We start from the raw sequence: 27,202 nt of genomic DNA on the forward strand, positions 1-27,202 counted from the left end.
AGCAACGAAAAGGGCTTTGAGGACGAAAATGAGGAGTTACCAGGTCAAAGTAGCAGAAGGAGGCCATCGACTAGTTGTTATGGACCTGGTATCGATATCATTTGGAAGCTTTGTCCCTTTTTTTATACGATAAATGTTTGTCTAACTTTAAACGCGTTTTCCTCCAATCCATGTTTTTCGGCATGGTTGTAGTCGCCCACGCTGCAATTTTAATCCCATTTTAATGATTTTTGGTCTCCCTTGAAGCAAACTGAATTCTGCTCAGTTCATCCTAACCGTCCAATAATGAAATTTTTTAAAGGTATCTACAATTTTGATCAATTTATTTATTTATTTTGCAAATCCCTACGACGAACTAAAATTACATCTGTAAGGCTCAACGTGATATGTTAATTTCATGTTTTACATAACCACAATCGGAGTGCAGCGACAACCGTCGATCTATCCCCTTTCAGAGCTGCCTCGGGAAAATCCTCAATTATGCAGCGTAGATATTAACATTTTTCAATAAAAATACCAATAAAAACTTCAATGTATATTTTATTCATTGCAACAAACCCAATTTGTCTACTACACTCCACTACGGAGAAAATAATCCTAAATTTGAGCAATACTTTCGTCCATCAGCCTGTCGTTCCTCTTTAAACACCCATATTACTATGTAGTGTAGCCTCTACAGACAGCAATGCAGGTGCTGAGTCTGGCTTCCATCGATCGTAGAGATGGCAAGTACTGTCCTGGAATACGTTTGCCACGGCTGCTCGACCTGTACACGTAGTTGAGTAAGAGCTATTAGTGGACGAGTTGCGCTAGTCACTTCTCGTCCCAGCATATCCCTCACATGGAGACAAGCCCAGAGATCGTGTTGGCCAGGGCAAGTTGGACTTCACAGTCAGCGTGTGGGCGAGCTTTATCCTGATGTAACAACACATCACCTACTGGTTGCAAGAACAGCAAAAGGATGGGTCAAACAACTTTATGCACGTGCCAAGCGCTGGTTATCGTTCCCTCCAGAAACACCAAAGGTGAACGGGAGTTAATGCTTTTCGTACCTCAGACCATAAGGCTTGAGATGGGACCGATGTGTCCTGGTGAAAGCACTCCACTAGACAGCGCTTACCAGGTCTACGCCATACGCGGAAACGGCCATTACTGATGTGCAAGCAGAATCCGCTTTCATCGCTGGAGACCACAGTGCGCCATTCCAAGTCATCCTCTGACGGGACCAGTCAAGCTGTGCACGTCGATGATACGGCGTGACTGGAAGATGGGCTAGAGGTGAGCGTGCCCATAGTCCCACTGCTAATAAGTGGTTCACAACAGTTCGTCTTGACACATCTGGCCTCACAAGATCTGTTACCTGTGGTCATGCGGTAGCGTTCTCGCTTCCCACGCCCGGGTTCCCGGGTTCGATTCCCGGCGGGGTCAGGGATTTTCTCTGCCTCGTGATGACTGGGTGTTGTGTGATGTCCTTAGGTTAGTTAGGTTTAAGTAGTTCTAAGTTCTAGGGGACTGATGACCATAGATGTTAAGTCCCATAGTGCTCAGAGCCATTTGAACCTGTGCTGTGTCCGGCACGGGTAGCTGAGTGGTCAGCGTGACGGAATGTCAATCCTAAGGTCCTGGGTTCGATTGCCGGCTGGGTCGGAGATTTTCTCCGCTCAGGGACTGGGTGTTGTGTTGTCCTAATCATCATCATTTCATCCCCATCGACGCGCAGGTCGCAGAAGTGGCGTCAAATCGAAAGACCTGCACCAGGCGAACGGTCTACCCGACGGGGGGCCTTAGCCACACGACATTTCATTTCACCTGTGCTGTGGTAGCCGTACAATCTGTCAGTGCTGCTGTTCCAATAGGAAGATCCCTGCAGGTGTCTGTGCTGCACGGGCATCCCCAACTTCATCTGTGGTTGCGTCAAAATGTTCACACGACCACTGATACCAGTGGCGCTGCACAAATGACGCAGCGCGTCCAAATTATATGGAAGTTTTACCAAAAGGGCCATTCCGCCACTCGGAAGGCCACGATTTGATAACCTTCCAAACTCGCTCGCTTGGCTGTAGGAGGCACTAGTGCATCTCCATGGCATCGTTGGCTGCTTGCTTCACACGTCTGCAGCTCACAAGCATTCTGGCTGTGAGCATTGGATGTTAGAGGGTAGACACAGACAGATCTCTGGTAGCTACTGCACTACGTAATTTGGTGGCGGACGACGTTGATACGACCAGCACATCTACTATCCCCCAGGTGGCATATGCCGCCACAGAATCAAAGTCGACGTCATCTTTCCAGGTGTACCAACTTTGTACCGGAAGTGTATATTATAAGCTTATGTTGTGCAATAAACTATTCAGTAGAAAAGCCAAATATTACTCATTAAATAAACATAGAAAGTATGAGAAATGTAGAAGGCTACATCACTTATAACAAAAAATTAAATTGTGTATGTTGCTGTTCCGTTAGAAGGTCAAATTTTCATTTTTATAACAAGCAAGATATACGGTACAAAATAAAATTATGTGCACATAGACTGTTTAGAGAACTTAAAAAGAAACAGTTCTTTATATGATACAATTGTCCAGTGCTCTGTTTCTGCACTGGGGTTATATGAACGTTTTGCTCGTTTTGCTGATAACGATGTTCACAGACGGTGTTCAAACTGCCGTGTGGTGAACGTTGTTTCAGAGATGTTGCTGACCTCCTATGGAGATTGGTTTGTGGACGAAGCTGAAGTGTTTCGTGTATGAGACACCGATAGACGCATCAGATCAGATCAGCTGTTGCCCATGTGGTTGAAGCTGTAACCATTATTCTTGAGTCACCTGTGACTCTGAGCGAGTTAGACAGTCATTAGAAAGTAGATACCAGCTGTGCATTAATACAAATGCACCACATTTCCATCAAACAGCAGTTAGAATACCACCTCTGAATGTTACTAGCGTCAAAACCTTCCTCGCTGGGATACTGAGCAGCTATGACATTTCTATCACATAAAAATGGTTTTTTTATATGTTTTCTATACAGTCTAAAATATTGTATACATAGTTTTTTTACACCTTGCATAACGAAAGACTCAATAGCACGTCAAAATATGGTATTCATCTTCTGATAGATCCAAATGAAGATTTGCTAACCTTCGAAAAACTGACGACGAAAATAACACATTCAGTTTCCCTGTGTGACACAGAAAGTCATGGAAGATCTAAAACTAAATGCCTGAAGTGATTTGCAAACCTAATTCCTCGAATCAGAGTACGGTTGACTGTCATCAGTACATAAATGCGGAATGGATGAGGCCCATTATTAAACTTACCCACGGTCTTGGTATAATATTTATATTTTTGGTTGAAGTCCAGTGATCTGTAGTCCAGTGCTCTATCATACCAGTAGCGATGATAGAAGTTGTACAGTGCATCGGCGAGACCGAACATTTGTGAAGCCTCTGGATGTTGCACCTCACACAGCTCACTGAAGTCGTCATGAAAGGAGAGATACTCCCCATGGTAGACCAGTAGCGCATCACTCAACAGCGGCCGCCTGTAACGTGGAATGAGAGTTTAAAGAGTTGGAAAACTAATATTGTCAGCATGCTTAATCACATACTGAACTGTAGGAATATGAAGAATGAATTTTGACTCAGAAGCAGGGTGTGCGGTGATTTGAAACTTCCTGGAAGATTGAAGCCGTGTACCAGACCCAAAATATACATGTTACCAGCAGTGCGTGAAATTTCGTTGTTTTTTAGAATGCCTCGGTAATATAAAGAATGCCTGATGGTCTTAGGCAAACTATGAAATATAAGTTTTTTGTGAAACTTTACATACCTTTCGTAGGCAGCTTATACGACCCCTGTGTATTATACAGAATAACCACGACAATTTACGCAAAGTGTTAAAATTTCGCATCATGAGAAGACTTCATTAATTAATATGTATTAGAAACAGAAAGAACAAAATTACGAGATAAAGGGCAGAATATTCTTACTAGAAAACAGTATAGCAGAACAGAGGCTGAAGTACTTATTGCAGTAATTACTCATGTTTCTACTTCACGAAAAAAGCACTTTTCATTTTAGCAGTTTGATCTTGTGCATACATTTCGCGATTTATAGAAGAATGTGAACAGAATGCTGTTACCCGTAGAAGACAAAACAGAACTGGCACGACCTATTTCTTGCAACAGGAAAGGCTGGAGTGACATTTTGAAATTGCACTTAATTTTCTTTTTGATACAATGTCACCTCATATTTTTGCTTTCCGTGTTGCAGATACATCTGAAGAATCCCTGACTGTTTTCTGTGGACAGAGAAGTAGCTGCGGATCGTAGAGGTGTTTTGTGGTCAGGAATGTCTTCAACTCTCATCAAGTTCTTTGGACGTCCGGTGAATTCTGATCTTGCTTAGAGCTGCTTCAAGATTCCTTCTGCAGTCGAAAGTCGGTAAAAGCCTTCCACCGTCACGTTCATAACAAATGTCAACAGTTTGCTTGAGTCATCCCGCCCTTTGTAGACGTCGGGAATCGATACTGGCGCAGAGTACACAAAGGTGCAGGAAGAAATTTTTGTCAGAAGCCCTTTTCGTTTATTTCGTATGGACCTCAAGGTTCCATTTCGATTCCATTTCACTTTGGATAGCTTTCTCAATATTGACGTGAACAATGGACAAAAAGCTAACCCCATAACCTCCTACTTCGTCGCCGTCATCGGTTTTACGAAAACGTACACAAATGGCATGAACGTTTCTTACAAACTTCTGACATATATGAGCACCCATGGTTTCTTTTAAGCAGACGTAAAAGATATCAGAAAAAGAAGGATTTTCGGTAAACACAGGAATGGAAGTCTCATCGATAACCATGGCTTCATCACTGCTTTGGTTTCCTCCATCATGGACTCCATTCACACCTACGTCTTCTGCAGGGAGCAGAATTCATCTCGTCTTTCTTTTCGCTGTCTGTACGCTCTCTATTACATTCTCCAGCTCTTCCTCAGATTCTACATCTTGTCTTGTAAAACGTCGTCAGGCAGGGACAACGTCGAGAGACCTACTCTAGCCTTTCAGCCGAACAGGGCTTGGTGTGGTGACTTGTTAATTGCAGAATGGAAAGCTCTGTCTTTCGTAAACTGGACTAACCGCAGTCCGTCACTGCAGCAGGTTGTATCCAAGCATGAAACATATTTTCAATATCTTGATTTGTTCTTTGTACACTCCCCTGACTTTGTGTGAGGCGCGGCTTAGCATAGACCATCTTCAAGGTGGGCCAATAATCCTTTAGGCTGCTTACCACATTGTTTGCAAAATTTTCTGCCTTTATCAGACAGTAGAATCGTTGGAGCACCGAGCAACATAAATACGAGGGTTGCCCAGAGAATAATGCACCGCATTTTTTTCTTCAACTATTCTTTATTGAACATAATGAGACACACACGAAAGAGTGGTGTTTTATCTGCATACCCTTTTTCCCCACGTAATCTCCATCCCATTCTATGGCATTCCTCCAGCGCGAAACACGGGCGTGTATGCCCTGTCGGCACCAATCCTTGTCCTGGTTCAAAGTGGTTCAAATGGCTCTGAGCACTATTGAACTTAACATCTGAGGTCATCAGTCCCCTAGAACGTAGAACTACTTAAACCTAACGAACCTAAGGACATCACACACATCCATGCCCGAGGCAGGATTCGAACCTGCGATCGTAGCGGTCGCGCGATTCCAGACTCAAGCGCCTAGAACCGCTCGGCCACACCGACTGGCCGTTGTCCTGGTGGCGGAGCCAGTGCCTCATTGTGTGTATCAACTCCTCATTGTCCTCAAAATGTCTTCCACAAATGGCATCCTTTAATGGCCCAAACCAGTGGAAGTCCAAGGAGGCTAGGTCAGGGCCGTAGGGTAGATGGGATAATACTGTAGAAACCTGTTTTTCGATGTGTTTAGCCGTCCTCAGACTTGTGCGGGCCGAGCGTTATCGTGTTGCAGAAAAACATCTCCAGCGTTGATGTCGGGCCGAAGTCACCGGAAGCGCATCTTGAGTTTTTTAATGTGTTGACGTACGATTCTGAATTAATGGTTTATGTTCCATAAGATTTCACACACATTTGAACAATTAATGGTGCCGCCTCTTGGAATCACATCAGTGAGAATCACACCTTCGCAATCCCAGAACACGGTTATCAGGTCCTTATCGGCGAAATTTTTCTTCTATGGGGAGTGGGAATGACACTGTTCCACCGACTGTCGTTTCGTTTCTGGCTCAAAATGCTTTCATCACCTGCCACAGTCCGGAACAAGAAGGCCTACCCCTCAGTTTCAAAATGTTGCAACAAATCAAGACAAATGTTTTTTCTGTGCGATTTGTGATCCACTGTTCTGAATATCCAAGAGTACGGATAATTGCATCCACACTTACTTTGCTGATTGACAGATGAAGTGCCAACTGCCGAGTCGTAATGCGTCTGTCGTTGCGAATGACAACATCAGATCGCTGCAACACGTCATGTGTGACATCCGTGGATGGTCTCCCTGAGCGCTGCAAGTCGTGGAACTCCGCCGAATCGCCTTATGATGACCTCACCTCCGTGCCCAGCGACTAACTGTACTTCTGACAACAGCAGATGCTCTATAGACTATGCACAAGCGTTTGTGAATACTCCTCACTACTTCTTTCTCTGCAATGAGAAATTCAAGGAAGGCACGTACATCACCTACAGACGCCATTTTGGAACTGTCTGCATCTATGCTATCTGTTGGAAGTGACGGAAACTTGGCGCGCTCACTCAGGAGGCCTCAAATAATACATACATAACATTCCGCATTCGTAACATTGTTTTCTGCTGACAAAAAATTGCGGTACATTACTTTGTGGGCAACCCTCTTACGTCGATGAGGTTGTAGGCTACTTCTTCCATTCTTTTTTCATTTCAGAGCCTTGAGAACTACAAAATTAGTCAGATGATCTTGCTAGACCTATATAAACTTTTATTCTCTGTGAGGATGGGACTGAAAATCGATAAGACCGACCTCACGTCTGGAACTGAATTCCGGAAAAAAACATTGGCTTGACCACAACGCCTTTTGGTTCCCACCGGCAATGCTTCCAAAAGTGAAGGTACAGCTCAATATCATGACGTATAACGTTCTTACACTTGGGTGAAAGTTCTTCCAACATCCTGCCCCGCCCTCCGTGACCCATAGCCAGATGGGCCTTATGGAGTTCGTCAGATAACTCGCAGTCTGTGACGTAAAATTGAATAGGACTCATACCTTCTTTAACAGGATAGACCAACTTAGTTTTTTTGTCGACCATTATTACGGCATAGTGTTTCAGCAGCCAATAGTCCCCTGGTGCCTTCTTCATGGTCATCTTAGCCTTTTTCATATCGTTGACTATGTTTTGGAAACTGATTTCTACTAGGAAAACAAAGCTCTTAGCAACATTGATTCTTAGCTGGGATATTTCACTTCGTTATTTATCGTTGCATGTCAGCATGGCGTGATTCCTGTCTTGAAATTAAACTACCTTGTGCCGATACAAGAATAATGAGGAAGAATGATGGGATAGTATCTGTGGATCTACAGCGGGATTCTATGCACTGGAAATTATTATGGTAATATCCTCGGGATGATATTTGAACATTGCACAACAATACACTGTCATCGCAACAACTAAACAAAGACTCAAACGCTACTTCAATTAGGGGTAGCCGGAAGAAAAATAGTGGGATTATTATATACTGTGTCAGGAGACAATCTGACAAAGTATGTAATGCCCAGGCAATGTATAAAATATACATTGACGTTAGATTTTAGGTATTCTGTATATTACCTAGGCATTGTATAGAATACTGGATTTCACATAATTCCGGTAACATACGAGATCAACACCTACTCCACTACAGAGTGAAAATATACAGAAGGCTATCCTGCAGATTGTGTCTGTGCCATTTCTCCGCAGTACCCTTCCTTCCAGAAGTGGTACCCCCTGAAAGTGTGAAAGAGAACTTCTGTGAGATTTAGAACCAGCAGAAAGCTGATGACGAAAGCAAAGCTGCGAGGGCGGGTCGTTTGTCGTACCTGGGGTGGATCGGATGAGAGAGTGGTTTCCCGTGAAAGGGAAATGTCGTGGTTCCCAGACCCAGGCTGACACGCAGGCGAAATCTGCTGATCAGCAAACGAATTCGATGATTCCTTTGTAGTAACCGAAGCGGGCCGTGGGCGCGGCAGAGCAGTGTTTTATAGGCCGTCATTTCGCGGTCAGCCTTTTTCCGCTGTTGGCCAAGCAAGAGGGTGGGAACGCCGTGGCTGAATGCGAAATAACACTTCTTTAGAAACTAGCGGCGCCGGGCATCCTGGCGCCGGCATAACTGCTTTATTAGCGACTGGACGGGGTGTGGGAGCCTGGTCTCCTTATCACATGTGCAGATCCAGGTAAAGCAGCGTCGGGCTGGCGCCCAGCTAACGTGTTTATTACATGAACAGCGTACTCGGTGAGACGGGACGACGAATTTCTCCGGATGTCGCGTTTCTTAGATGCCGCCTCGCTCCGCCAAAACGCCGCCCACTAAATCGTTTTATGGACGAGACAGTGCTTGTTTGCACTAGGAAGCTTCCCTCATCTTGTGAAATGCGCCAGGGGTTGCGGCTGCAGGACCTCCAGGCATTGTGTACCGTTTTTTCGGAGAACAGAATGTGTATTGCACTGCAGTGATTGGTTGAGGAAGATCGGGCCTCCTTGCTAGAAAACATGATTGGCACTGTTACCACTGCCGGGCCATGATAGGTTTACTTGAGAACATCAGGGGGAACGGGTTTTTCGGAAGGTTTTGACCACTTGCTTCTCGACCGTCGCGGAGTAAAGTCGCTAGAGTTCTTCCCATTCTACGGAGAGAGCAGTTAGTTGTAAAGACGTCCGGACAGCCGGGCGAGACTTTATATTTTCGCGGACGTGAGACAATCACCGGCGGACGTGGGTTCATCTCCCGCAGTACGAGGCTTCAGCAGCGCCTGCACGCCGACGAAAGCGTCTCGTCCTTCACCCGCTATATCGGTAACGTGGCGCAGCTTCGCTAAATTCAGAAGACTATCAATCGTTTTCACGACCACCTTTTATTCATAGCAGCCTTTTACTCGCAGTAGTCACTCCCAGTGTCCATTGCATGCTTAATTGTATCTTCACCCGAGAGACCAATCATTGGAACGATACAGCAGAGTGTGCTTGCCTATATTGACGTTCTTCCGCTCACGGTAGCCAGTCTCATTTACACGTAAATTTCAGTTCGGTTCCCGAAGTATATTGCCAACCAACCTGAGTTCGTGTTAATCAAATGATACAATGTTGAAGTTTCTGTTTATATGTTTGTTCTCCCTTGCCCTTGATATTAGTTAATAAATCTCTTTGTGATATCGGAGCTCCTTGTTATTAGCTTTTCAATGACACTCATTCTCATTCTCTACGATGTCATTTTTTCGTTGTGGGTTTGAAGTAATTAAATTAATTTTATGTCTAGTTAGCCAACTCAGGGGTGACCCACACAGGGGCCACTGTTTAACGTAAGATTTCCGTGCGCTATCGATAAATGTGGCACCTCTTGTGTATGGTCGTTACGACTTTTTAGTCATTTGGGAGACTGAGAACTGCCACCATCATACGCTAGCTTGCAAATCATGGAACAGTTGCAACAATTCTGTTTCTCAGTACTGCTAACACTGTTGAAAGCAGAACTCTCAGGCAAAGATGATGTCTAATCGATGGACATGAATGTAACGTAAAATAGGTCCCCTTATCCAGTCTCTAGCTTACAATACGTTTGTTGAGGATAGCACGATTTGATCACTTGACGTATTTAAAATCCTTCATTCCAACTACTGGAACTGTGTAATCATTTTACCATACGCGTTTTGTTTTATTTGCTTAAAAATGTCAGTGTTTGTGTTTCCATGGGGTTTCTGCTTATGTGCAGAATTGTTGTCTACATCCACATTTGCATGTACTCGTGCGTTTGAGACTATTTGGACCTTCGTGTATAGCAGTACTAGTTTCCAGACATAAAACACAATGAAATAACGCTACACTGTTGCAGAGAATTGTTTGTATACATGTTTTTGCAACCAGTCTCTGGGGACATGTCTTCGTGAGTGGGGCTTTGGGTCCCTTGCTTGACAGTGCAAGTTTCAAAGGTCACTTGATGTCCGTAAGACAAAGTAGATTCGATGTATGTGTATCACGTACATCGCATCATGGGACAAGGGAATGAAGAGCAGTTACTTGAATTCTGACACAGTTCCTTTTTTTTGTAATTAATGTACCATTGTTTTCCCTGTTGGATGATGGAAGGTACAGATACAGCCAGTTAACATGCAGAAGAAGTCATTCCCTCGTAGAGTGGTCCTTGTATATCAGCGTTATCCTATTCTTTGACGTGTTCAAATTTGGAGACACATGATCTGTTGTGTTAAAGCTATGTTAGTAATCTAGATCACAAATATGATTTTTTGCTTACTACTTTTGGCTCATCAGCAAGTCATCTTCAAGTCTGCCACACAGAAATTTGCATCTAGGAATGCAGAAGTGCAAATTGCTAGTATCAAATTTCCATCACACAATACGTGCGAGTACCATAACAAAATATGTTGATTAGTGTACAACTGCATAACGAAGGGGCACATTGTCATATTTATCGTGAGCGGGATTGTTTCTTATAGAATCCAATGGATAAATGATGTAGGTAATTCTAAAAATATTTTTAAATAATGACAATAGTACATGTATTATAATGCAGGAATACAAGAAACGGAAATATAAGTTGAGACTTCAACTCTTACCCAGAATAAAGTCTCGTCATATATAATGCACCATGACAGAATCAGGCATTTGACATACGTGGACACTGACATCATGTCTGCCACATTAAAGTTTAGGATAACATGATGCGACAAGCATCATCTCTGTGTGTTCATATGTGAACTGTCTGATTCTGTCAATGCGCCTTGCATATTACGACATTTTACTCTGGGTAATTGTTAAATTCCCTTGTCGAGTATTCTGACATTATAAAGTTACTGTCGTGATATAAAAATGTCTTTAGGATAATCTGTATCATTGTTTCAATAGTCTGTATAACAAACGACACTGCTTTCGCGAACTATGACGATGGGTCCCACCGTTTGGCAGTCGTACACTGACCAATGTATTTTGTTATTGTATGTATCATGCGATGAAATTTGTATATCAACAAGTTACTCTTCCGCACTAATTAGTCGCAAATCTTCATGTTGCAAATCTGTATGTGGCTTGTAGATAAGCCAAAAGCGGTAATAAAAAAAGTAAAGTAATAGTATTTTGCGTTCATGACTTTTAAGGGTTTCTTGGAATCCACAGGTATATACGTGTTACTTGAGAGCAAAATCGTCAGTTAAGCAGTGAATAGTTATTACAGCAACTTCTGTCTGATTTTTGGGTCCCAGGTTTCACCGAAAGGCATTCGTTTCCAAGACACGTAATGTCACGTTGTTGAAGGAAACAAATCATTTGCTTCTGCCTGATTCCAGTTGCTGGCAATTGTGCGTGAATATACAGGACCATTCCAGCTCCGCTAATGAGCTAGGTACATGAAGTTTGGATCCATATCATAATGAAACTAGCCCTATAGAGTGGCAACGTGGTTTGAGGCGCCATGTCACGGATCGCGGGGCCTCTTCCATCGAAGGTTCAAGTCCTCCCTCGGTAATGGATGTGTGTGTTGTTCTTAGCATAAGTTAGTTCATGAAGTGTGTAAGTCTAGAGACCGATGACCTCAGCAGTTTGGTCCCTTGGGAAGTAACACACCTTTGAACAACCGCCCCTGGTAGCTGAACGGATGTCAGTACGGTAGCTCAGCGTGTTCGGTCAGAGGGTTTAGCTACCCTCTGCAATAAAAAACTGAGTGAACGGATCAACAAACAACCTGAACAAGTGTCATCGGATCCCCGCCACGAACAAAGTAACGAACAATAGAACAAAATGAGATTAAAAAAAAGTGGTCAGTGCGACAGAATGTCAATCCTAAGGGACCTGATTCGATTCCCAGCTGGGTAGGAGATTTTCTTCGCTCAAGGACTGGGTGTTGTGTTATCCTAATCATCATCATTTCATCCCCATCGACTCACAAGTCCCCGAAGTGGTGTCAAATCGAAGACTTGCACCTGGCGAACGGTCTACCCGACGGGAGGCCCTGGTCGCATGGAATTTGCATTTTTTACCTTTGAACATTTTTGAAAGTAATTTGTTTGTGTGGTGTCGTCTGCAGAAAGAGTTTCCATGCAGATGTTGGTACATTACCCAAAAGTAAAGGCAGTCGATGCCAGATGCAGAGAAGTCTCGGAGACGTCAGCATAGAAGAGCTGTCACCTGTTTCCTTGCGCCGCTGCAGCCGCGATGTTAACTATGTTCCGAGCTCTGCCAGTCTCTAGGTATAGTGTGCAAAAAATCCCACGGCTACAAGTCGGCTGGGGAAGCATGGGGAGAGCAGCAGTGTTGGGGGGTCCCTCAGAGCGCTGCAGGGGAAATACTGGAGGCTAAGTGGCAATCTAAACTCAAGCCAACGCTCACATTTTTTGTAAATATTAAGTGGAGCCCCTCCACGCCCACACTTGCATGGTGACCATTGAAAAAGATCTACTGTCAGTTCTGCTTTCGTTAGTATCTCAAAAGAATTCATTCAAAAATGGTTCAAATGGCTCTGAGCACTATGGGTCTTAACTTCTGAGGTCATCAGTCCCCTAGAACTCAGAACTACTTAAACCTAACTAACCACCTATCTAACCTAAGGCACTCACCCAAATCCATGCCCGAGGCAGGATTCGAACCTGCGACCGTAGCGGTCGCGCGGTTCCAGACTATAGCGCCTAGAACCGCACGGCCACCCCGGGCCGGCTATTCAAAAATGCAGTGATTCATTTTCGCCTTGCTTGTTAACCAACTGTAACATTCAGAGAAGCGTCATGAGTGGCGAATTTTGAACAGGACCTACACATTTCTCTGGCTGCTACGACAAAATTTGCTTCTTTTGCCAAAACACAGCGGAGTTTACACTGTCTCATCTTACTAACATGTTGTGCAGACACAATTGCGAGAGAATGCTGAAACAGTGGTTTGTTAAGTTTATTAAGAGAGGAACTGAGGAAAACTAAAGTCAGTAGCTTGTAAAAAGCAAAAAAAAGTAATGTCTTCACATGTGATTCCAAAAATCTTTGCATTTCTCGTTTTACCAGCTACCGATGACCTTTAAAAATTACATTCGTTTACCAAAAAAGTCTGTACTTATATATAAGGCTCACCAGCCATTTGACCATCTTCTTCTGTGCGGATGCACAAACAGTGCCTGAACTCTTACGGAAATCAGCAGTAAAGCCACAAGTAATGAGTATAATGGGCAGGGGCACTATGAATATAGTGCGGGACAATAAGTTGCGAATGTGGATCTCACAGGAGGCGTGCCAGAGATAAGTCCCTTGCAGTCGCACTATCCTCTGTGTCCTTGGTGGGTCAGATGGATAGAGTGTCTGCCTTGTAAGCAGGAGATCCCGGGGTCGAGTCCCAGTCGAGGCAGACATTTTCGACTGTCCCCGTTGACTTATATCAACGCCTGTATGCAGCTAAGGGTATTCATTTCATTATAATTTCATTCCAACGAGCTACATAGTCACCGATGGTATCTGTTCTTTCGGACATTACCATCTTCATATACAGGGTGTTACAAAAAGGTACGGCCAAACTTTCAGGAAACATTCCTCACACGCAAATAAAGAAAAGATGTTATGTGGACATGTGTCCGGAAACGCTTCTCCTTCTGAATAAATGAACGAACTCACCCCCTGCTTTGGACGAAAACTAGTCACTGCGCATCGTCCACTGTATCCTGTACGAGCTGTAATCAGCGACTACTTGTAATCACCGCTTGCTACGAAAGTACCACCATAGTAGAGATCCTGCTGCGTGCGCATGGAACAGTTATTCTGAACTTTAAATCTAGTTAAAGAATTGTACTCTTATGTGAACTTTCATTCTACAGTGAACAGTGTGCTGGTGTTATAAGGGTGAGAGACAGGATACAATACACGTCAACTGTCTGTACTCTAATTGTGTAGAAAGTAAAGCATTTACCAAGCTCATGATTTAATAAATTACTAGTGATCTGTGCGAGTGTTGTAGTGTATGCTCGACCTCCTACTGAAGTACTTTGCTTGCTACAAGACGTCACAGTTTGAGTGCTGAAGATAGAGCATGTGGATACAACAGTCTGGATGACCACTGTACAGGGGTTTGATTGGGGACGAACTGTGGGAGAGGGTTGCTTTTGAGATGTGGACCAGGTTCTTTCCCAAAGACGACAGAAGCAAGCCTTTACACGCAGGAAGAAATGTTCAAATGTGTGTGAAATCTTATGGGACTTAACTGCTAAGGTCAGCAGTCCCTAAGCTTACACAGTACTTAACCTAAATTATCCTAAGAACAAACACACACACCCATGGCCGAGAGAGGACTCGAATCTCCTCCAGGACCAGCCGCAGGAAGAAGGTGAGTATATAATTTCCACTAAAGTAATATACAGTGTCTCCCGCATCAAACCGGTATACATCATGCCCGAGACTCGGGTAACAATGAATTAACTAAAAAACAGTAGATATTGTAACGTTAAAAAACGTGTAGTTGCCCGTTTATAAGAGATGCTGAAAGTTGTGACCATGGGCAACCAGACATCATTCATTTCGTGTGATGACGTTACCAGCGACACACTGCAATTCTGCAGGCGTGATGTTGTTAATTTCTCACAGTAGTGTTCCGTTTAAGATCATCTATTGTTCGAGGATTGTCAGCATACACCTTGCTTTTTAGAGTGGCCCATAAACAAATGTCACACGGGGGTAGGACGTCAAACGGTCCGACTTGGAGCAGGAGAGGCACCACAGGACATTTTAATTTCCACTGTCTATACTTTCACAAATAAATTCATAAAACTTTGTCAGCATGACCAGGGAGGATCCAGGAGTCACACTCATAGCAGTGTAAGTTCAAAAACATAAGAAAATAAACATTTTTAAATGTTAAATTTCATCATTTTTTCACGTACTATTGGCTGCATTTGTTGCTGTAGGTTCATTTTCCTTCATAAGTAAGAGTGTTTCTTCGATGAATTTTGTGCAGCTTACAAACAATATTTATAGGTGTATGAAACTCTAGAATTTTCCAAATCTATTACAAACTACTTTAAAAATTGAGATAATTAAAAAAATTTGAGTTTCTCCTAAACATCAAGTTTAAAATGTAAAGGCTCATCAATTATTTCATAAGTTAAATAAATTGTAGAGTTTCATAAACCTGTAAGAATGGTTTTTATGCTGTGCAAAATTCATCGAAGAATCTCTCTTACTCGGAGAAAAGTGTACCTATAGGAAAAAATGCAGCCAATAGGACGGGAAAAAATGGCTCTGAGCACTATGGGACTTAACATCTGTGGTCATCAGTCCCCTAGAACTTAAAACTACTTAAACCTCACTAACCTAAGGACAGCACACACATCCATGCCCGAGGCAGGATTCGAACCTGCAACCGTAGCGGTCACGCGGTTCCAGACTGAAGCGCCTAGAACCGCACGGCCACACCTGCCGGCTACGGAAAAAATGATGAAATTTCACAAAAAATTATTTTGTTTTATTTTTGAACTTCTACTGCTATGAATGTGAATCCTGAATCATTCCTGGTCATACTGACAAAGTTTTATAAATTTATATATAAAAGTGTAGGCAGTGGAAATTCTGTGGTGCCTCTCCTGCTCCAAGTCTGTCCGTTTGACGTCCTGCCCCCTTCATTCTGTGGACCTTTAGGGACAGAGGCTTCTACCGACAAGTCTGTCTTCAGGGAAAGCATTGGTGATGTACGCCATACTTTGATTGCATGTGTGAGCAGTTGCTCAATCCTGTGGGAATACTGCATACAGCTTCTGTGCATCTGTTAATTGTGCATAGAAAGAGTCAAAGAACAGTAGATATCTGTCAGTGTGTGAGATGTAATTGACAAATATGGGGCCAATAATGGGCATGCCAGACGACAAACATCAAACACGTAACTTCTCTCAGTGGAGAGGTGCCTTGTGCAGAATATGTGAGTTGTCCTGAGACCAGTATCTGAAATTCGGGGAGTTCACATAACCTGACAAATGAAACCAGGCCTTATCTGACGTGAAGTAAAGTCAGGTGTCCAGGAAATCACTATAAATTGATGTTAAGAATCAGTGAGACTAGTGGACTCCATTTTCCTGGTCCTCAAATTTCAAAGCTCGCACCACACCCACATGATGGGCTTTTAATTTAATATCTTTTAGTTCACGATGACATGATGTACGTTATACATTAAGCTGTCGGGATATAGTCTCCTTGCTGACTAGCAGTGACATCTCGTAAAGTTCGTGCGAATTCTGTTAATAGTTTCAGCAGTCCTCACCGTCACTCGCCTGTTCCTCTGCACGTTGTGAACGGATCCTACAGCCCTCCATTTCTTGTACAGTTCTTGAATAGCGCTGGTCGTGGGGCGTTTCTTACCAGGATTCTTCAGTTGAAACATTCTTTAACATTCCTTGATGGAAACTGTCTTTACATAAAAATCCACAACATCAGTTCGCTGTTCTAATGCAGAATGGTACTTTTCTGTAGCAGTTCAACAGTACGGGCTTCTCACAAAAACTGACGCACGAACACATAGCCGCAATCAACTTTTCGGCTAAATGCTGTGTACCCAAGTTTTGAAACAGACCTGCCACTTCAGAAGCAACGAGATTGGAGATGGTTAACTGGTACATAAGACGTACTGGTTTTATGTATGACATCCTGTATAAGGAAAAGTCCCGAAACTTGTGAACGATTTGCCACTGTAGTACATACCAATAACGATACAATTTAGACTACAACAGTGAATGCAGGAGTACGTATTCTGGTGTCGCAAGGCGGGGAAGAGTAATGCGCGCCAGAGGGTATGGACCTGGATGCCCACTAGGGGTCTCTGTGCTCCGGCGCGGACCTGCACCACGAGCCCCACCGTGCGATTGCGCCACTCTCTGTACCACGTGCGGCGCTACCCTGGCAGTCTGCTACTCGCCGCAGTTCCCGTGTGCGTCTTGGCCCTACTGCGTTCCAGTTGTGTGTGTTGAGATACCTACTGTCACTGTTTGGCGTGATCTTGTGTTGCTGTAGTCTCGTCGTGTTTATCAACTCAGTTTTTGATTGCTTGCCTCGTGTTGTCTCTTGGTCGGTCGTAGTGACTGTCGGCCGCTATTTGTTCGTCTGTCTTCTCTGTTCGTAGTTAGCGACACCTCAAGCGCCTGGCACTATGCATCTCCATTCTCTGCCGTGCACCGCTCGTCGGTCGCTCGCGGCTATAACGTTCTCGACGAGGTGAAAGGTTTGGTAGCATGGAGGCTAAGTTGATCTGTCTCCTGGAGCAACAACAGCAGCTCATGCAGCAGCAGCAGCGCCAGTTGCAGTAGTACTTGCAGTTGCTAATGGACAAAGTCAAGGCGTGAGACGCCCTCCGCATCAGCTCCTGGGTGTCCTGGATTCTGAACGCTTCCCCATGTCCGCCCTTTGACGACGCTAAGGGAGACTGGAAAAAATACTTGCATCATTTGAAACATTTCACAGCGTTTGAAGCCACGAATGACTCCCTACAGCGACCTTTTTTCTTGTACGGGGCATCGGCAGACACGTTCTTTCCGTTCTGCCGGTTGGCACCATTGTCCGACCCCATCGCTCTCTCCTTTAACGAGATATTTCTGCTACTGACCTTAACTACTCCCAGCACTACCATGTCGTGACGTCTGGGCTTGAGTTACATGAGTACCATAAACAGCCGGTTCAGTTATACCGTTCTTGGCTCACAGACTTGCAGGGTCTCAGCTGCAAATGCGACTTCACTTGCAGCAATGACCATTGCAAGGTGATATATGTGGTCTCCTTGATTAGGGATGTTGTCATTCACCTGGCACCCGATCCAGAGGTCCGCACGGTAGCATTGAAACTCGATAACCTCTCACTGAAACACATTCTGCGCGTAGCTCACTGTTTTGAAATCGCACAGGCGGCGGACGAGCGTCTTATGGCGAGGCAGTAGGTGGCAACAGTAGAGTCCTTCCCACAAGCGCTTCCCTCGCGTCGTCGGCGTGGTACAGCCCACAGAGAGCCACGTCGTCGAGACTCCGCATTGTCCGACATCTCTATGGCTTCGGAGCCGCCAGTCGTCCCTCGTAGGCGGTCGCGTGGGTTGCATCTGTCTTGCGCGCAGTGCTTTTCTGCCTGCTCTCGCGCGACATACACGCCTGGGTTCCCCGGAGCTTTCTTCCACCTCTCAGCGACTGGTAAAAAACAGTGATTGTCCTATCTCCCTCTGTGGGCGGTTCTCGGTCCTTGCCACCTATAAACGCATTCTGCACCTCCTGACCATCCCTCGACTTCAAACATTTTTGGACTTGATGATATTATGCTGTTTGGTTTTTCAATTTGAAACACCCCCGTTTAAATTCTTTTTCTGGATTTTGTGTAATTTATCGAAGCCGCCAAACAGTTAATTATTATGATTATATGACCGTATGCTTAATGGATGAAAGGCTATCGGTTTTTCTGCTATGGTTTCGGGGGTATTTCAAGCGAGTGCGGCTGTTTTGCAACTGAATAGTGGAATGATTGAAAGTTTGTCTATTATCGAGGACCGCAAAGGTTGCGATGTACAAACTGTATTGTATTTTCTACGAACACGCAAATTCTGAGGCAGTTGCTACCTTCGCCTTACATGTCTAATTACAGTTATATCTTTTTATTGGTTGCTGATTTTCAGTACTTCGTCACACGCAATGCTGATGGTTAACATTCACGACAATCCTCACTGCAATCCATGGTTGTTGCTGGCCGACGCAGTTGACGCGAAACACGTAATTCGGCACTTGTCACTTTCTGTTTCATATCACTCGCGAATCGGTACTAGTGAGGGTCAACCCCACGACGATCAGGGGGACGTGCTCACTCGTCATACTCCGGTGAGTTTTGCCGTTTACAGCTCACTCGACCACCATTCTTGCCTGTCTTTCCCGCACCACCGCTCGATCGACTCCCTCCAGTATCGCTCCGCACTCGACACTCGTCTCACTGCCTTCTGTAGCGCTCGACAATCGATTCCTGTCTGCTATCGACCTGGGCGTCGGATACTAGCTTCTATGTTCGTAAGGGATCACGGATCCCTTACAAATTTCTGACGAAGTTAAGGTCGTTTCCACTGCTGTTCCGTTCCAGGACCTCGACATTCTGTCCTCAGACTATGCCTCTCTGTTTCAGTCTGACTTACAATGTGCTTCAGACTTCCAGGAGCACATTGCTCTCTGACCAGATACTCAGCCATGGTTCTTCTGGGGATTGACCTATTCCAGTGGCGTTACATTCAGCAGTCAAGCAAGAGCTCGATCGACTGCAGGCTGCTGGCGTCATTGGACCCATAAAGGCGGGTGCTTGGGCGCCCCCATTTGTGGCGTTCAGGAAACCTAACGGCTCTCTTCGCCTATGTGGGGATTTAATTACAATCAATGCAAAGTACCTGGTTGAAATCTATCCCATTCCCCAGAAGGAAGACCTCGCCAAACTCATACATTGCGAGTACTTCTCTAAGATCGGCCTGGCGGAGGCTTAACACCAATTACCCTTAGATGAGGGATCCCAGAACATCGTAGTCATCAATACGGCGTTCGGATTATATAAACACAAGCGCCTTCACTTTGGAATTTCCTTGACAATGGCAATTTTCAAGAAGTACCTGGAGCAGGTTAGACAGCCCATCTCAGCTTTTGTCAATTATTTCGATGACATCTTGGTCACTGACAGACACGCCATGGGCATTTGCAAGACTTTGATACCGTATTCCACACTCTGCAGGCCACAGGCTATCGGATCACAATGTTGTGGCCATCAACGCCCTTACCCAACCCAAGGATTTATCTGACCTCCAAGTTTTTTTGGGCAAGGTTAACTACTACTTAAAGTTTTTACTCCAGGCTGCTAACCTTCCACAGGGCCTCAGTCACTTGCATCACAAAGGGGAGCTGTTCAACTGGACTCCTGCCTATGATCAAGCTTTTCTCCACTTGAAAACTATGCTCAAGTCTGCCTCTTGCCTGATCTCCTTCTCTCTGGATCGCCCCCTGATTGAGGCAACCAATGCTTCAGCCTCACACACACACACACACACACACACACACACACACACACACACATCCTCAAGTGAACTGCCCAGTGTCTCTAGAGCTGGGCCCTGTTTTTATGCAATTACACTTATCCGATGTAAGACCACCTCTCAACACTCCAACGCCAATGCCTTGTCACACCTCTCCTCAGGCCCCCCACTGGATGGATTTCCCATCATGGCTGCACATGTCACCTCTGCAACATGCCATGACCCCATTCTGTGGGAGGTTCTCCACTACATGACCCCTTGTTGGCCCACATATCTGACATGTTTGAAAACGGTATTCAGTCCCTGGCGGCACCTCTCCCACAGGCTCTCATTTGTGGTGGGTGTCCTTCTGTTGACCATAATGGCTGGCATCCATCACGTGATTGTCCCACCCAATTTATGTCACTGCGTTCTACGCTTGCCACACAATGGACACTGAGGGATGACCCAGTGGCGTTGGCTCACCGGCATGTGTATTGACCCGACATCGCAACATCAAACATTTGGTCCATGGGCACACAGTTGCGCAAATCATCAGGTCAGCCTGTCACAATCATTTGCCCCCTGGCCCATGCCTTGCCCCACCAGGGACTGCATCCCTCTCGATTTTGTGGGCCTGTTCTTGGGATCGATGTGGTAACTCATTGTAGATGCATACTCCAGATACCCGTACGTGGTTCACATGGCGTCCACCACAACTGATGCCACACTCATGACCTTGGCTCAGGTTCTCGCCATCAAAGACTTGCCTCGTACCTTGGTCTCCAATAATGGCACCCAATCCACAGCAGCCTTCTTCCACGCATTCTGTGAGGGCAACAGTATGAAACACATATGTGCCCTTCTGTTCCACCTGCACTCCAATAGCACACCAGAATGACTGGTCTGGATGTTTAAACAACAGCCGACAAAAGCGGTTCAATTCTCTGCCACCACATAGGCCCTTACTTTAATCCTGAGTGCTTCCTGCACCATGCTCCTTTCAGTCATAGTCCAGCCGAACTCCTCCATCGGTGATAACCACGGACCCTGGTCGATTTGGTGATGCAGTCACCTTATGAGCCCCACTTACGACCGTATAAGTGCTACAACCTGGGCACAGTCAAGTGGGCTTGCTCGTATTGGGGCAGTGCTGCTTGGACTCCCGCCACACCACTCGCGACCCATGCTTGGCATGTGATGTTGGTACAGACGTAAAAGGGGCTCCAGCGCCGCCACCATAACCAACTCTGTTCTCGTTCCCATTTGTGGCACCTCAGGTCACCCAACACTCCACCTCCTTCTGGTGTGCACAAGGCCCTCTACTCAGCTCCGCTGTCGCTGGCTCACTGCAGGCACCCTAGGTCTCCTTCTCATATCCACAAAGATCAGAAGGGCAATGCCATTACCAACCATCTGCTGACTTTTTGATGGATTCCACAGACAGCCCTCCCAACCCACCACTGCCGGTCGGTGCCACAAGGTGCTACCCCGGCAGTCTGGTACTCGCCGTAGTTCGCGTATGCATCTCGGCTGCATTGTGTTTGAGTTACGTGTATTGAAATACCTACTGTTGTTTTTTGGAGTGCTCCTGCATTGTTGTTGTCTCGCAGTGTTTATCACCTCAGTTCTTACTAGCTTGCCTCGTGTTGTGTCCTGGTCGGTCGTAGTGTCTGTCATCCGCTACTTGTTCGTCTGTCCAGTCTATTTGTAGTTAACGACATCCAGCGACTCCCCCACCTGGCGGCTTCACGTCTTCATTGTCTGCCGTGCACTGCTCGCTGGCCGCTTCGTGCAAGAAGTGGTAAATCAGAAGAAGATACAATAAATAATGCGATTGTGATTGTTTATTTTCATTACAGAAGTCTTGGACAAACTCAAGTGGCCAGTTTAGTTACTCGCTAAAGGAAACTATGTCTATATACACAGTACTACTGCTTGGGAGACAGCTACCATGGTAGACAATCATCTCTAGTGTGAGCAGAAAGACTGTCTGCAAGGGTCAGTGTTCTGTTTGTTATTTCGACTTGGGGCATTGGCTCCTTTACTATAGACCTTACATGTCTGGAGTAATTAACTGCACTGGTGGAATTTTCAGGTGAGCTACTATAAACGAAAAATATAGAAGATGCGAGTAATGCGGTATTGCTGCATTCCATAAATTAAAAGGACGGCGTCAAATTTGCGCCACCACCATCTCACCTCTGCCCCCCCCCCCTCCCTGATAGACCGCCAGACTTCATCTTTGCATCATACCGATAGTAACCATGTCACCACCTAAGCTCCTTCACCTGCAGCCATCGTTCGCCAGTAATTTCTCGTGCCTACTCGTCTTCTTCAATGTTTTACCTCTCACGAGGAGCTCCATTTTTGCAGCTTCTTCACCACTGGCACTGCCAAATGATCCATCGCCATCACTGCCACCTACAAAAAAACCGTGATCATCGTCGGCTCCATCGCAAGTGACATCCCCTGCTCTATTGTCAAAAATCATCGCCACCTCAGCACCGTGTACGAAAGCACAGCCAGCATCTTGGGCAGTCCCAGTGGCTCCAGCCATATTCGCCACCATTGCACTGATATCACACCCACCATAAGCTCCTGTTCATGTCCCTACCTACACTCAACTAGTCCTACTTATTATCCCATAAACAATATCCACACAGTTATAAGACAACATAAACTAAATAGAGCAGACAATGCCTCCACTTTTTTAAAAAAGAAAAAGATCAATTCACAGAAGATCTCAGTGACTCATAGACATGAAAGAAATACATCCTCTCAATTATCGTCATACAATCTACCCATGTCCTTCTAATTCGCCTACCCAAGCACTTAACATTCATGCTGCCCCAACATAGAAAAAAAGTTCAGAACCAGAAAATACTTTCACAGGAAATCCGAATATATTCCCCAAACTCATAAATATCGTAAGTCATGCCTATGAAACTTACTATTATTACCAAAATCATGAGTCCCCACTTCCAATCCTACTCTGCAGACATCCTGCTTTTTGTTTCCATACACTGTCACATTCCTATACCCACCTGCCAGGACTTCAGTCATGATGTAGAGTGTCAACTCTGAGGTCATGGTAGATGAGGACATGCAGGAAATCAAATAAAACGCCAACTTAGAAATACAAACCGGCATGCACATCCATAACAACTATGGACCCATCGGTTTTATCTGCGTTTTATCAGAAACCTCCAGCAGCATTGACCAACTAGTTAAAGGCAGAACATTCATTTACCTCCAACGCCATAAAGCAGAACCATCCGAAGTCCAGTTGCAAGCCATCCATTGCCTTGGGTGTCTTCACTACAATGAAACAACACAGTTCAGTCTAAAAACCCACCGACCTGTCGACACTACAGGTCTAATCACCTACACGAAGACTGTCATAGCGTACAGACTATAATATACTCAGATTTGTAAACAACGTCCTCATAATTATCCGTTATATCGAACATCCCCATACCCTACAACAGCTGTCCCTATGTGCCCCAGCTGTATTCCACCTCAATGTGATCGCTGCCTTCTCCCACGAGCAGCTCGACAGTTTATTAACCTTAACTGGAGCTACTCAATTCCCAACACTACTTTCTAAATCTAAATGGCGTCACAAATACACAAATCCTTGATTCCAACATCTGTTTCAAGACAGCCCAAGACACCAACACTCTTACCCAACATAATACCCATACTTTTATTCTGCCACATTACCTTTATGTCTCCCTATAACCTACACTGGATCAATAACCACACGCAGTAGCCATGCCAGATGTGGAGTAGAAACTGCAAACACCCCAAACCAGCTACATGGCCTCTACAATAATTCTGCTGAAAACTTTATTCTAAACATGTATTTTACCTTCTCAACAGTCAACTGTGCAGTGTTTGTATCTTTACGACTTATTCTACCCCATTCAATTTACTCGCTCTCATAGATTAACCTTCTACATCTATGTTATTTTTACTGACTTATACATACAACACTCCCATGCTGAACTTAAGTGGGCCCCTCAGTTAATCACTTGCCTTCTGTGGTATATAGTTTGCTTCCTCTACGCAAAAATCCCCAAAATGACATTTCTGCCAACGTCCTCAGAAACCAACACCAGTCCAGCTTCAGTCCTAATCTACACTTCTCACATTCATAGCCATCTCGTAACAACAGAACTAAAATAATCCAATAACACCACCAAAAAAATCTGAAGCACCTTCTGGGAGCTTACGCATATCCAAACAGCAAGCTACCTCCACACAACGAAGGTATCTCCAACACCACATCCTTCCTACAAATAAGCTTGACCGAAGCTGCAACCACACACACACACACACACACACACGCACACACACACACACACACACAGCCGCCCCATGCATCCAACTGACTTCAGTGAATCCTGCAAGCCTAACTCTCCTTCTCCTGCACCCATGACTGGTACACAACAACACCCACCCCCCTCCTGCCTCCCCCAGAAATTACAGAGAAACGTCCATAATATGCTTAATGCAAAAAGACGCCTCGACTATAGTTAGACATGCTATAAACTAAATGCCACACTACCCACAGATTCAAGTAACTCTTGGAAAGCTTGCCAACGACATACCAGCCGCAATCCTCCCCATTCCACCAACACCCACTCCGTAATCAACTCCTCCATGATAGCCTATGTTAAGTAAAACTTCTCGGGCCTCACGTGCTACTCACCTTCCACGACAATTCTGACTTGGCTATTCCATGACCTCATATGTCCACCACTGGAGAGACACATACGCTGTCCCTCTCTCTCCAAGCCTGCAGCATTTACGCCCTATGCAATGAAATGATTTAAACGCACCAGTCCAAATTGAGATGTTAAAACCATGTCTCCCCATTTCTGTCAACATCCCATTTTTTGTTTCATCCTCATCGTTTCATAGCTTTTCACTTCGTTTATTGAGATTAACATGACTCGCGGACTCTACTCCTCGCCGAAACGATGACATTGGTCCAGAGGCATTAATGTACGATATTAGCATGAATCTCCCATATGGGCAGCTATTTACTTTGTTGCGTTCGTTGTGACGACAAATTTAGTTTTTGTGTCAGGTACCGGATGTGTTTCCAAGTTATCGTTGTTCCCACAAATTATGAAACGTTAGGTAATATCTGGAAAAAACAGTATTTCCTCTGGTCCAAGAATAAACACTGTTCATTGTAACGGTTTGGTCTGCTCGTCTGGTGCGTAATATGAGGGAGATTTAAAGATAGAAGACAAACCTAAAAGCAGAAGATAAACTTGATCCATAAAACTTGTAAATGAATAGTTGGCGCAACCGTCTCATTCATTACTGTCTATCTACCAGTGCTCTCTTACTCTATCCTCGATTAAATGATCTCAGTGATCTCAGTTGTTTGTATAAGAGTAAAGACTACGCTACTGGCAAAGAAACGAAATAAACATTTATGAATCACAGTGAGTTTGAAAAAGGTTTGAATGTGCGCTGGTTTATACCTGAGAATATACTTTCCAGAACTATTCTTGTCCTCTTCAATCTTGTAATTCACTGTCTGGTCGATGACGAATTGCGTATCTTGTACCCAGCCTCTTAATTTCGTGTGCAACATGTCTCTCACACGTTTTACGTTCTTAATCCATCCAGGAAGTAGTTCATCACTCATATGGTTACCCTGAGACACATGGAAAACAGTTCAGATTTCTTCCATTACATTCACAAGCAACAGCCAATCTAAATTTCCACTTCTAGGTACGGCTGTTATACAGCATTGAAATTATTAGTGAAGCAGGACTACGTACGTCTCTAGCGATATTTCAAGAGATACACACAAATCTTAACCTATAGCGCCAGGTAAGAGAGTTGTAGATATTTCTAAATAGTTACATTATAAACATTTTAATGCACGAATGCATGTTCTCGTGGCAGTATGAATGATATATTCTGGGGGATGCCAACGGCGTCACGTTGCAACATGTGTACCCACCTGAAGCGACTGGAAGTCTACGAAGATTTTGTTCTGATTTTTGAATGATTTTCGAAAAGAGGTATCGTCAACATATCATGGTTTATGGAAGACTTCGAGGAACGTGCTTTGGAGTCGGCGCCTTTGAAACCAGCCTGTTTCTTTAGATATGTTGACGATACCTTTGTTGTTTGGCCTTATGGTAGGGAGAATTTGAATGCTTTTCTAGAACATCTGAACTCGATCAACCGGAACATTCGTTTTACGATGGAGGTGGAAGAGAATGGTTGCCTTTCCTTTCTTGACGTGTTTGTTAGGAGGAAGGATGATGGATCGCTGGAACATGCAGTCTACAGGAAAAGTACTCACATCGACTTGTACTTACAGGCAAATGGTTCTCACCATCCGGCTCAGTGTGAAGGGGTACTTCGTACCTTGGTACACAGGGCACATGTCGTTTCTGACGCTGAGACTTTGCCAGCTGAGCTGTCCCATTTTGAAGTTACGTGTCGTCAAAATGGTTATAGTGATAAACAGACTGAACGTGCGTTGCGTTATCGACCAACTGTACATCGGGTCCACTGACTTTTGCCTTATATAGGAAACACTTCCAACAAGATCGGTCGTATTGTACGGAAATACGATGTGAAATGTGTTTTCCGACCTCCATCTAAAATTAGAGTGCTTTTAAGTTCTGTTAAGGATGATCCTGGTCTGCTAAGGCGTGTGTATATCGCATTCCTTGTAGCTGCGGCATGGCATATATTGGTCAAACTATCAGGACCATGGAGGACCGATGTACTGAGCATAATCGGCACACACGATTACAGCAGCCAAGTAGATCTGCTGTTGCCGGACACTGCTTGGATACTGGTCACCCCATGTTATGTAATAACACCGAGATACTGGCGTGCACGTGCAGCTATTGGGACAGTGTTATTAAGGAGGCAGTTGAGAGTAAATTAGCGATCAACCTCGTTAACAGGGATGGACCGAGGTTTTAAATTTGCATGTACG

The 27,202-nt window shown here is 44.7% G+C and overlaps 1 protein-coding gene across 1 annotated transcript in view; it reads right to left on the reverse strand.

The window, feature by feature from the left end:
- The window catches only part of LOC124775549, a 109,124-nt gene that overhangs the window by 22,796 nt on the left and 59,126 nt on the right, over nt 1–27,202 (reverse strand). Inside the window, exons 5-6 of the mRNA XM_047250379.1 lie at nt 25,719–25,894; nt 3,314–3,537 (exon numbers count right to left, since the gene is read on the reverse strand). Coding sequence (XP_047106335.1) covers nt 3,314–3,537; nt 25,719–25,894 — 400 coding nt within the window. The remainder of the gene's footprint in view (nt 1–3,313; nt 3,538–25,718; nt 25,895–27,202) is intronic.

This window comes from Schistocerca piceifrons, chromosome 2 (assembly GCF_021461385.2).
Source record: "Schistocerca piceifrons isolate TAMUIC-IGC-003096 chromosome 2, iqSchPice1.1, whole genome shotgun sequence".
Classification (NCBI taxonomy): domain Eukaryota; kingdom Metazoa; phylum Arthropoda; class Insecta; order Orthoptera; family Acrididae; genus Schistocerca; species Schistocerca piceifrons.